Source organism: Rhipicephalus microplus, chromosome 5, assembly GCF_043290135.1.
Source record: "Rhipicephalus microplus isolate Deutch F79 chromosome 5, USDA_Rmic, whole genome shotgun sequence".
NCBI classification, from domain to species: domain Eukaryota; kingdom Metazoa; phylum Arthropoda; class Arachnida; order Ixodida; family Ixodidae; genus Rhipicephalus; species Rhipicephalus microplus.
Window position 1 is genome coordinate 37,978,935 of NC_134704.1, and position 12,738 is coordinate 37,991,672.

Sequence of the window (12,738 nt, forward strand, 5' to 3'; positions counted from 1 at the left end):
GGTTTACACTGTTTTGAATCTGTTACCATTTTATGCATCAGCAGGTAATCAACGCAAGGCTTCTCCGGCAGCCAAGACTGCAGCTCGGCAAAAACAGACGTCACCGAAAACACCAGGTGCGAAGCTCTGAAACTCAAAAATGTTCTTGCAGTGATGCTGATGCTAGTGTCGGCTTGGCAATAGTTGATGAGGGATTCATTTTATTGGAATATCTGCCGTGCATTGGTGCCAACAATACAACACGCGCTCGTAGTATAGATTGTGCAGTGGGCATCCAATGAGTGTCTTTTCTAAAATGAGGTCATAGAACAAGATTGGTTGAACACAACAGGCATTAAAGTTGTGATAATACGGAGCTGAGAAATTAAGATATTCTGAAACTAAATCATGTTTTTCACAACATTGCAATGTCAAGAAATTTAGTTAAGTGCGTTTAGCACTTATGGCTTACTCCTTTTGAGAGAATTGCTGAAGTACATTGAAACTGTGTTCAAAATAATGATGCAATTAGTTCATAATGACAAATTAAATGTTCCTGAAGTGTTCAGGTTACTAATATGTTAACTAAACCGAGTTTGTCATCGTGAGAGCTTATTGTAGCGCAGATCCCATCTGTGGTACGATTCCATTTTTTGCATAATTCATTTTATGCTCAAAGATAGAAAGCACTATCAAGGCTAAGGTTTTGTTTTGTTTTGTTTGTGTGTTTTAGCATTGACTGTGCACATTAACGGCATATTTCTGGGTGATCACATGTGCAAAAACACGTTGCAATATTTTGTATTTACACTCAAAGCTCGATATAGTGAACCCGTGTATAACAAAGTATTGGTTATAATGAAGTCAATAAAAATTAGTCTTGCAATAGCTACAATGTTAAGAATATACCTTTATAATGAATTTTCGAATATAACATACTTATTTTCGTGTAAGATGCAATTTTGTTATAGCGAGGTCTGAGTGTAATTCTCATTAACAATGGTTGTGTGTAGAACTATGGTTTGAAGTCTTAAGCAAGGTTATGCACATTTTTACCATGCAGCAAGGCATGACGAAGATGGAGCGAAGACGACTGCTTCTTCGCGAGCTAGGGCTGCTTCATCCCCACCCCAAAGGCGCACACCACTGGCTGAGGCTGACAAAAAGGACGATAAGAAGACAGGCAAGTACAGTGGGCAGAAAGAATGGCAACCTATTTCATAAAACCATCTCGAACCATTAAATCGCTTACCAAAAGCACTTTTCGGGCGGCTATACAGCCATACAGCTCGTACAGTCACTGTGAAAATTGGTTTTGGCGAGGTTATGTTCAAGGTTGGCCCAAATGGTTGTTTCAGGCTCTTTGAAAAGGTTCATGCCTTGTACTTTCAGATTTCTTATTGCAGTCACATATCAATATGCTTTATATTAAATATAGTGTGCTGGTCTCGCCTCTTTTTCTATTGCTAGATGCATCCTTGGAAGTTCTCTTTTTCTAAATACATCAGTGGCAGTGTCGTTTGGTTTTTAATCTTCACATCCCCAAAATGCTGCCTTCGAATAAGTTTGCACTTAAAACTGTGATGTAACCGAGCGGTGGATTTATTTTTTTATACTAGAATACTATTTTACATGAGGGAAGCCCACGCAGTGCACTTGAAATATTGAATAAAATGCTTCTTTAGGGACTTCAAGACCCCGGCGTCCACTGCAAGAGAGTGCTGCACCCCCTGCTGCGAAACCCCGGGCTGTGGTCCGGCCAGCGTCGGCTGCTGTCAATGAGCAAGATGGCAAGATCTGGCTCAAACCACAGGGCAAGCCGGAGGGAGAGGAAGTGGCCGGCAAGGAGCAAGATGGAATAGGTACACCACCACAAAACAAGAACTTGGTGATAACCATCGTCATAAGTGCTCCTTTGCGTTCTTTCTTAAGGATTGTTACCATTACATTACCAGTTACCTGCTACTGATGGCGTTCTGCCACTCTCTGAAACAAGGCTTATTGCCTTCGGACTCTGGTTTAAGTTTTCTTTGCTCACTCGTGGTGTTGCTCATATTCTTTTTTTTTCTATAGTGCTCTTCAGTTTTCTGTATTGAGATCCTGTACATTTTTAATAACTTAATTTTTTTTTGGATGCATTAACATTTCGACTGCTGGTACAGTATGTACAGTGCATCATAAGATGAAAATAATAGGCACACTTTTTTCATACTAGGTGTACGCGAGGCATTTGCCACTGAAAATTTCAGAAACCAGAGCCCGTCAGATGGCGTGTAACCTTCGCAAATGCGTTTCCACTTTAGTTCTGATGAATAAATGCTACCAAGAGATCTCTAGTATTGAAAGCACTTTCTGAGTTAACATGGCAAAAGATAAGATAGCGTGATGCTCGCATCTGGTGGTGATGTAGACAAGGCGGAGGATGCTGGCGGTGGCGAGGACGGTGTGCTGGTGCCCCCGGCAACGACACCGGCCGAGAGCGTGGAGGCAGCCACTCCCGGGTCTGGCTCGGAGCGCAAGTCAGATGCAGTGCGCCCCAGCAGCCTGCCGCCCATGAATGGCTCCAGTGCCAGCTCTTCGGCCCTGGCTTCAGCCGACATGGCCAGTACGTAGAACAGCATTGGCTTGTTTCGTTGCAGTAAGGATTGACGTGAATGTTTGTGCATGTGTGTGTGTACGTGAGTGTGTGCGAGTGTGCAATCACCATCTTGGTGGTTATAGAAAATGCACTAGTGCTGTCCTATGTACAAAGGCCATGGAAAAAAAAAAAAAAAAACGTGGACTGCACAGGATGCTGTTTTCTTTGCACTGCGACCTTGGTGGCAATAAAAATATTATAGAGTGGTTCTTGATTGCATCATGGGTGACTGCAGTGGCTTTTTGTTAACATCCAGGCTACAACTGCTTGAATACGTAGATGCCGCACTGTTTGCATTTCTTTCCATTGCGACAGTACACCAGACATAGTGCTCCTCTTTTGAAGGAGCTTAGTGTGCTAAAGCATTTGTGTGTGATCACAGGATTTAACTGAAGTTTCTTGAAGCATGTGCATAGAGATGTCAATTATAGCATATCTGATAGTATGACCACTTGTGTTGGGCAAAAAACATCGTACTTCTTGTGTCATCAGGAATAAGACTGATTGCTACCTGCTGAGTGCACTCAGAATTTGTGTATATAACATAGTACAGCGTTAACTTAATCAGGAAGGATCCTGGCAGCCCATCTCTGCAGGTCTACCAAGAAGCTACTATTCAACTTATGCAGCTGTTATCTGGTGGTTTCTGCATCTTTCCTGTAGCACTTTTTCTTTAACTCAGTCATTTGTCCCATAAAATTTCCAATCGTATTTAGGGATACTGCTGTCCCAAAAGATTTGATATCATTAGACGCCTCTCCCCGAAAAGTAATCTAGAGAAGTTTCGAAAATGCAGCAGGGTGCTTACCACAGTTTTGTGTACAACCTATACAGCAGACGCTTAAGTTTCATGCCCTGAGGAAGATAGGCTTTTCTGTTGTTTTTTGAAAACCTTTTGTCACTGGCTGATCTGTGCCTCTTGAATTAAACAACATTCAAGCCTCGTTGATATTGTGCTGTAAACTGAAGGTGCTGACACATAATTAAAGAAGAATAATGGAGGTCTGAAATCTGTAGCTGTTTTCTTGTCTGGAGAATACTTTCTCTGGCAAATATTAGTTTTGGCCTGTCCACTACTCCAGTATGCACAATAGGTTCTGCGTAACAACACATTCTTCAAGTGATGTAGTGACATCGTGTGAAGCTTCATCTAACACAACTTCTTTTTGTGTGTTTGACAACTGTTCTTGCTGTGAAATCTTTTAAAAAAGGCAATGGTGATTACATCACTTCCAAAGCTTGTACCAGCAGTTATGGATATGCTCAGTTACTGCAGCTACAGTTATGCGTTTGTTTTGTTGATCACCGCACCGCCAGATGGTACCACCATCCTATCCACGCTTCCAGTAGACTCATGATAACATAAACGTTGAAAAGTTTGCAAGCGAACTAACACTTAATTTTTTTGGCTGATGCCGGTGCCTCCTGAATGACTTCTTTCAGGCCCATCGCCACTGCCAGAACCTCAATCTGGGCCTGTGCCGTTGACTACAGTCAAGTCACCTGAGGAAGTGACCGGAGTGAAGTCACCCGACCCAGAAACTTGGACGGTTCCTCTGGACACTGGCCGAGGCCTCGAGTGGACTGACGGCCAGTCACCAGCTGGTAAGTGTGATCATAGTCGCCTAGAAGCCTTGGGATTGTTTTGGACTGTTTTGTGCTGCCTTCATGTTGTCATTTGTCGTCAAACAATCAAAGAAGTGTACTTGTTTTCATTTTGTCTCGATGAGCATATTTCAAAGTTCTAATCCTTTGTATGTTAGAATATAGTAGGTTGGTGAACACATTTTTCAAGAAACTACAGCAAACGAATGCAAGTGAAAGCTATACAATACACAACAATTCTATGGCACCAGAATTTTAAAATGCGTCGTATTAGCCTGGAAAGCAAAACTGGGGATTTGTTAATGAGAGCTTCTTGTTAATTTGAGCATTGATATTAACTATACCTATTCGTGTTTGACCGGATGCGCATTTTCAATTGCCATATTTTGTGGTTTTTTCGTCCTTGGGTTGTCAAAAAATTGTTTATGCTTCATTACTTTCGTGGCATCTTTGACTTGGGATGGTTGTGTAAGTTACAAAGCTAGAAAATGCGGTTTCACATGTATAATCTCTGCTTCAATGCTCTCATTCGACTATGTGCTGCTAAAGTCTAAAAATAATAGTATAGAGCAAAAAAGACGAGGCACGGGAGGTAAGCAGACAGTGCACCAACTCGCCCAGCAACGCATTCTATTATGTGCTGCTGAAGCCTTCAACTAAGCGCTTCTGTCACTCAGGTGACTGGCCAGGAAAAGCGAAGGGCACAACTGCACCCATCATCGACACTGCCCCAAAGCCAACGTCTGCACCTAAAACAGAGTCTACCATACCTGGTGAGTGTTCCATTCTTCCCCCGCCCCCTTTTTTCTTTTATGTAATGATGTCTTGGTACATCCAAATGTATGCAGCTTGCCGCATAAGCTTGATGTTAAGCACTTCTAGGGGATTGCATTTATTTTGTGTGCTTTTGCGTGGCACTAGGCTCTACTGCTCATAGTTAGAAGTGCTATTCGCATTCAATAATGACTGTCTTTGGTTAAACCCACCATTCTGGTGTAGTGGTAATAGTGCTCAACTGCTAACTAAAGTTACAGGATCTAATCCTGGCCGCGGCGGCCAAATTTAGTTGTAGGGGGATATGCTAGAGGCCCATGTACAGCCGCCCAAATCTTTAGCTATTGTACACAAACGCCGACTTTTCTGTGCGGCAGCACCTTACGATGGAGCCGAGTTGCAAACAGTGCGAGAGTAAGCGCATCCCCAGGAAGCGCACTCATCTGGGCTCATCGTCTGCTTGGCTGTTCCTTTGTGAGAACTTCGCCCTGCATTAAACTCACTTCAGATGATCCACATTTGTCAGCTTATCTCATGCACGAGGGCGTGTGATGTATCTGCGGATCTCATTTTCTGGTTTGCTTGCTGATCTTCGAAATAAAAGATACGGGCAAGATGCGCAGCCAGTTCGTCTGAAGTGAGCTAATGCAGGGCAAGGTTCTCATGAAGGAACAGCCAAGCAGACTATGTACCCAGCTGAGCGCGCTTCCTAGACATGTGCTTACCCTTGGCTTGTTTGTAACTTGGCTCCGTCGTACGGCGCTGACGCACAGATACGTCGGCGCTCGCACACTATGTCTAAAGATTTGGGCGGCTGTACTTAGGTTTAATACACGCCAAAAAACCCAAGGTGGTCAATGTTTCCGGAGCTCTCCACTGTGACATCCTTCATGAACATACTGTAATGTTGTGATGTAAAAAGCAAACAATTATTGTGTCTTCGGTTACAGAGGGCAAGGTGGACCCAATACCTAAGGCAGCGCCCGAGGAATCCCCTCACAAGGGAGCTCCGGAAGATCCGGTGAAGCCGCAGCCTGTCGGTCAGGCAGGTGTGGACGTCCTTGACAAGGCCCGAAATCGCCTCGAAGAGTTTTGGGTCACGGGAAAGTGAGGTGGCATTGCGCGCCAGAAAGTCCACCTCTGGAGGCAGCACAGTTGCCTACCCGTGGGGTGAGAGTGCTAAGAGAAAAAAATGCAGCGCGGCATAGCCGAGGTGCACACTGGGAAGCTGGGGTTTGGTTTCCAAGACAAGTTCTTGGGTAGCCTGCTTAGCCTAGCTTTGTCTTCCGTCAATTTCTATCCAATCCTCTCCACTTTCTTTGTGTGTGATTATTGGACTAGCTTCGCCTTACCACTACGGACATGCATTACTATATTGTTATCAAAAGGGTAGGCACATCACACTGATGACACAAATGCTACAGTTTGCATCTTTTGGGGCATATCTCAGCCGTTAAACAATAACCGTCATCTATGACGCATTTCTTTCCTTGTCGATTTCACTCTTTTTGCCTTCCTGCTTGCTATCTCACACCGGTAACATGCACGCAATTCTTGACTTGAAGATATCAAGCATGCAGCGTTGAGGAAGGACAAATAGTATAGATGATGGTATTGTTTAAGTACAAGATACACCACAAAGGGTGCATACTTTTCCTTAAAGCGTATCGAAGGATGGTTAAGGACCGGAGGGAGTGAAAATGCGGTCTTCTGGTGTGAATGTTCTAACTGAGCGAAGCTGGTGACCGCTGCCTATATGAGTCCCCTGTCAGAAGCCCCGGAAGTATCGAAACAGGCGGTTCGAGCCCACACAATAAAGATAGGAGAGGGCCAGGAGAGGAGAAATGAGGCAGGTCAAGAGTACTGAGGGAAGGCACAAGTTCGTGAGTCAATTTTGTTTCTGAGATTCAGGGTCGTTAAGCTTTTCACACTGCTGTTTTCTGTTTTGTTTTCTTACGCAACTCCTTGTCGCGGGATAATTTTTGCTGTGGGAGAATGTGCTTGTGAGTCTATTCGATCTCTCAAACGCTGCATTTTGTTCTCGAGTTTCTCTGTTCTTGTCGAAGCGCACTCGTCATTTTTCTAAAGCATGGCAGATACTTTGGCAGATTGTAACCTTCAGCACCGAATTCAGCCGAGCTAAAGTGGTTACATTAGTCGTCACTATTGTGCGCTCGACGAGAAGCATAGCTAGGCAGCCGTCACGAAATCTGTAGGCTTCGGAGTGTTCGGCTGAGCTGTCCTGCCTGTTTTGCAAGAAAGAAGGCAAGAAGAAAAAAGCCTTAAACACTTTGAGTCGTTATTTCAGATATCTTAAGGTTCCATCATTATCCTGCATCAAGTGTGTCTTATTTTACAAAAGGCAGCTACGCATAAAATGCCCAATTTTTTATTGACAAACACATCTAGTCTCTTGTTACTTTGTTGGTTGCGCTGTGCTAAGAAGCTTCTCTCATCAGTTTCTCTGCAATGCACGTCTCTGTTCCTCACACACAGCAACATGAGAAGGAGAGCGCACAGTTCTATTACAGGTTAGATGTTACACGTGTTGTGTTGGTCATCTTGTCAACTACAATGTTTGCTCGAAATGTTGATGCGTTAACATGCTGCTGTTTTAATTCATCCTGCATTACTTACTAGCACTAGTGCAAGTTATTACTAGAATCTTTGCTTCTTAAAATTTATATTGTCACTGGACAAATGGGTCGTGTACGACCACTTTATTCTTCCAAGTGTAATTGACATCTGACTGTTTAAGAGCAGATAAAGTAATATTGCCACTTGTGCTTTTCGCATTTCAAGTGACTATTATACTGAAAGGGGTTTTATTTGTGAATTACTATATTATATTGTTTTTAAGACTTTCTTTTCTATTGTTAAGTCTTTAGAAGTCTATTTTACTTTTTAAAAGAATCTTAAAGAACTTAAGTTATTTTTGATGTCGTTGTCATGATAGTATGACACTCACGTCGAGCTTAAGATTGTCTTTTATGCAGGGAAAAGTTGTGGGTGTGTGCTATTTTTTCTGCTTTTTTTTTTAGCATGCGAATTCCATGCTAACATAGTACTGGTTGTCATTAGTAAGTCAGTATGTTCCATGCAGTATATAGCATTACAGTCGTTAATTGGCACCTGAATGGAACACAAAAATATGTTCCATTTAACGAGAGTCCCACTGATTGAGAGATGAACAGGCGTGTTGAATTGAAATGCTAGACCATTCGTGCATACTGAGGGAGCTGTTCTATGGAAGCAGCGATTTCGGTTTAGATATTTCTGGTTACTGAGAGTTTGCTTAATATAGTTTATATTGGTACATCGTTGTACATCAATTGATTCTACCCACTTTTATCGTGTCGTGCATTACATAAATCTCATTGCTACAACAAAGCAACCAATGATACATTGTTTCATTGTTACTGGACTGCACTGTACTACACATTTTTCAAACACCGACATCTTTGTAATCTTTAATAATTTTTTTGTCAAGTTTAAGCTGAGAAAAAAAAAAACAAGATACAAAGTGAAAAGACATCACTTTGATGCATGTGTTGTTAGCAAAGCATCCGAAAAAGTTTCTTTTTTTGCTTCTTCTCCTAAATGGTCTTTCTTTCTCGACTGAAAAATGGTTCTTGTGTGCAAATAGCATTGGCGGGACGTATCGCCAATTGAGATCTATAGCATCCGTGTTTTGAGCTGACAAGCAAAAACTGGTTTTGTTCTCATGACATCTGTCATCTGTATTTTTGTTGTGCACGTTTCATAGTTTTACGAACGCAAGCAAAAAGCATGAGAAAGAGAAGGGGGTGATATTGTGCTGGTTTACTAATTTTAAGCCCAGGAATAATATTTGTAGAAGATTCAGGGGCCGTCAACAATCAGAGGTTTGTTGAGAGTTCCTGCAGGTGCATGAAAGGAATTAGTGATTTGGGAGTGAATGTGCTTTGGCAGTGATGTTCCCCAGCTGTATCGCTCTTTCTCTCATATCACAGGTTGAACGTTTCATGCGTCTAACGTTAAACAGTTTCTTGAAACATTGTACTGTGTTTCCCATTCACCTCAAAACTGCCAACTTTCAATTATGTCATTGGTGTTGTGTGGGCAGTCCCTGCCTGCGTAAAAAATTACTGATAAACTAACGCACGCTCTTAGTCTAAAGCACACGGTCAGCCTGAAAATAAAGTACAATTGTAGTGCTGCTGGAAGTTTTGCAGCGCTCCCTGGTTGCACTGAGCCAAGACACCAGCTTGCGATTTCAACTTGAACCGAACCAATCTCATTTCATTGGTAACCTAGCATCGCTGTTGATAAACAGAACTGATAGTCTGAGGTTTTGATTGGCTTTAACTTCTGGACAGGTGTATTGTCATGATCGATATAAGTTGCGACGTGGTGCCCTTAGCAGAAGTGGGGCCAACACTGCACGGCAGAGCCAACGGAAGAAAGATTTGCGAGCCGAACGTAGCTTCGATTACTTGTATTTTGTAAAGACATTCACTGTATCTTCGTGTTACCGTGCAGGCTTGGGGCCGTCTACTGTGGGCACTATGTTACAGTTGATATTGAGCGTGACTCTACGTGACTGGCTGACGCTTTGATTGGCATGTGATTGTACACAGAGTCTTGGCATGTGTACGAATTGTAAAGCCCATTCTTTCTCAGTCTCCTAGTTAAGATCAACGATGCATCAAAGTGTTTTGGATGAAAAAAATTCCAAAGAAAGAAAAAAAAGTAAACGAAACTCCGCACTCTGCCTGTCTAGTGTTACGTGCAACATATTTGTCAGTAAGGCAACAAGTCCACTTGGACTTGGAACCTTTGCTAATGCAGCCCAAAGTTGTCATTTGCTGCTCTGATGTCGTAAGAGCATGCTCTTCTCATCAGAGCCGAAAGTAGTCGTACTTCGAGGATGCTTGTCTGATAGTATTGTCAATTAACAGTGTGTTAGCTCTCTCTCATTATAGTTGGGTAGACAAGGTGTTTTGTTATTTCGATTATATCAGATCTGTTTTTGTTTTTTTGAAAGCAAACACGAGCCTAGATCCCATTCCTAAGAAAATAATGTGTGTATTGAATGCTTGTCCCCCGTCCCGGCCTTCCCAATCAAAATGTCTGGGTTACTGCATCAATGATGTAACAGGCTGCATTGATGCTATAACTTGTAGATGTTCTCAATAGGACAGGCCAAGCATATTAAGTAAGTGTGTCTTAAAAAGAAATATTCATGTGGCATCTCGATCTGTGTGTACCGGTTAGAAATGCAAAGGTCTCTATTTTTCTCGCTGGAGAAATGCGAGCCGCGAAACATTGCTCCTTGTGCGCACCTTATTTCGTTATCATTTTTGCTGTTTAGATTTTCAATATATATTATTTACACTTTACAAATGCACCAAAGAAGCAAGGTATTACAGGGCACTTTTCTAAGCTAGGGTTCTTATTTTGTGATACAAATATTTTCCATGCCTCTAGCGGTATTATTCAGTGTTGCATTGACTTTTCGTGTGCGTGACTTGTCAATGTCATCTGGTGGCATCACATTTTGTCTCTAGCCTGTGTCATTGCCTGTCAGAGTTGTGAGGTAATAGGATTATGAGATTATATTTAGTCTGTATTCTAGGAAACGTTGTTGAACCTAGATTTATATTCAAATGTTTAGGTCTTTACACTCGTAAGGCAGCGTAAAATAAAGAGAAACGTGCTTATTTATTAGACGTTCTTCTCCGAGAAGCACTTGCTGTGACCGGCAGTTTTGTTCCAACAACTCTTCCTAAGGGTCAAACATTAGTATGCATTAGACCTTTCATGCCGCTGTTTTCACGCAGTACTGCTTGCCTAAAGAACTAGCTGTATTGTTACGGTGATAAATGAAATATGTAGGTAGTAAAGCAATTTCAGCTCTACTCTTGTGTGGAACAGCAGATCATGGTCTTTAAATTTCACATTTGAATACAATAGTCCCTTAAATTATGTGACATGTAATGTTTTTCTGTGTGTATATGTATTACCTTTGAGTTACACCGTCCTTCTCAAATAAGTGTCCTGCATGTATACATATATATTTTATTCTCTTGAATGAACAAAGTTGATAGAATGTGCCAAGGTGTGAAATAAGTATAAAGGAAAAGGCACATTGCTCACGGAGCATTCTGCCAATGAGTACGAGAGTTGACGATCTGGAGGTGCGAGTGAGTTCTACATCATTTCGTGTGGATGTTAATGAAACGAGTGAGTGAGCTTGAAAAACTGTCTCGCATCACTGTGTTACGTTGTCTTGAATAGCAGGTGTGAGACCTGTTGTGTGGCTCCATACAGCTCTTTGTTTGCTGCTCGTTCGAGGATGGTGTCTGGTGGATGTGCAATATTGCCTAGACTGGCAGGAATTCAAACTCCAATTATTTTTAACCGACTGAAATATAAGTTTGGCTGGCCTACGTTGTTTTCAGCGCATCCCAAAGCCATCTCACTGATCCGATGTCAATCATTTTTTTTTCATTTATGCAAGCTTTCTGGTTTCTGAGTGCAAAACAATGCGGCCACAAAAAACCTATTAGAAAACTTGTTTAGGATATAAATAGCCAAAACATGCCCTCGTTTAGTATATAGGCATCTGATAATACAAATGTGAGTTGCAGGTCTATTTGTATAACAAGCTGTAATTGTGGCTTGGGCCATGCCTCATTCAGTTTCAGAAAACCCGAGACTTGGGTAATTCACATTAAAGTATGCTGCCTAGGAGTTTGAATTGATGTGGGTTTATTATTGTATTAAGCGTGTGGAATTTATTCTTGTTGGGAGTTTCACAGAGGCACGTGATTGCAGGTTTTTTTTTTGCTTTTCCAATACAAGTCTATGTGTTATCAAGATCTGTTTCCATGAGTGGAGAAAAGCATAGGGAATCTCATTCTCCTTATCAGCTGTTCTGCGGCTGGCATACATGTATTATTCAGTGAGACTTGTTTCTTGTAATCGCTCCTGCTGCCTTGGTTGTTGTTTGTTTATGTGAATGAGAAATGTGTTTATAGGCTCAGTGTTTGAAGAGTGCATCAAGTGTGAATTCAGGCCTCCTATCAACCTAAATTACAAAGCTCCGAACTCCATACCTTTGTAAGAATACGTATTAAAAAAGTTTTTTTTTTTTTGCGTGCATTTCATTACCTTGCCCATTTCGGTTTCCTAGCATGCAAAGGTGTTCCACATTGTCGAGAAACTTGCTTGCTATTTATTTGTCATAGGTTCTAAATGTCATGCAGTTTCACAGCTTTAATCTTTAATTCTTAAATGCACATAGCTTCCTAAACAAGGACTGCAGTAATATGTACATTTCCTTAAAATAAGTATATAAGTTGAGTGATAAATGATTCAGTCTTCTTAATAATGATGCACGCATGCAATTAACTTGCTATAACAGACAAAGAAATGTTCCTTCTGGTACAAGCTAAACATTGCGCTATTTTGCCTCAGTTGTGCTTACCGCATGGTGGAAGAAAGCAGTTGGAGGGCTTAGCATGTACAAACTGCTTCAACATAGTTCCTATCTTCATATAAGACGCTTTCACCAATGTGAGTGTCTTCATGTTGGCGTGAATTCTTACTTCATTGAGCATTACAGGTGGCACTGTTTGTTGCTATAACCTGGCACATTCGCCAGTGCACGTGCCGAATCAATTCCTCAAATACCTAGTTATCTTGGACGCACTTAACAAACTACTTGCTTTTGAAGTGTAACTCTTATCTTGCAGATA

The 12,738-nt window shown here is 41.7% G+C and overlaps 1 protein-coding gene across 5 annotated transcripts in view; it reads left to right on the forward strand.

Annotated features, from left to right (window-relative positions):
- The window catches only part of LOC142817737 (uncharacterized), a 62,312-nt gene extending 55,813 nt beyond the window's left edge, over positions 1-6,499 (forward strand). For 4 of the 5 annotated variants that reach the window (XM_075895239.1, XM_075895235.1, XM_075895237.1 and 1 more), the window contains 7 exons: positions 42-116; positions 1,043-1,162; positions 1,665-1,841; positions 2,390-2,584; positions 4,061-4,222; positions 4,900-4,995; positions 5,947-6,499. In XM_075895239.1, coding sequence (XP_075751354.1) covers positions 42-116; positions 1,043-1,162; positions 1,665-1,841; positions 2,390-2,584; positions 4,061-4,222; positions 4,900-4,995; positions 5,947-6,107 — 986 coding nt within the window. In that variant the 3' untranslated portion in view covers positions 6,108-6,499. The remainder of the gene's footprint in view (positions 1-41; positions 117-1,042; positions 1,163-1,664; positions 1,842-2,389; positions 2,585-4,060; positions 4,223-4,899; positions 4,996-5,946) is intronic. The other variant, XM_075895236.1, reaches the window with a different exon arrangement.
- The last annotated feature ends 6,239 nt before the right edge of the window (positions 6,500-12,738 follow it).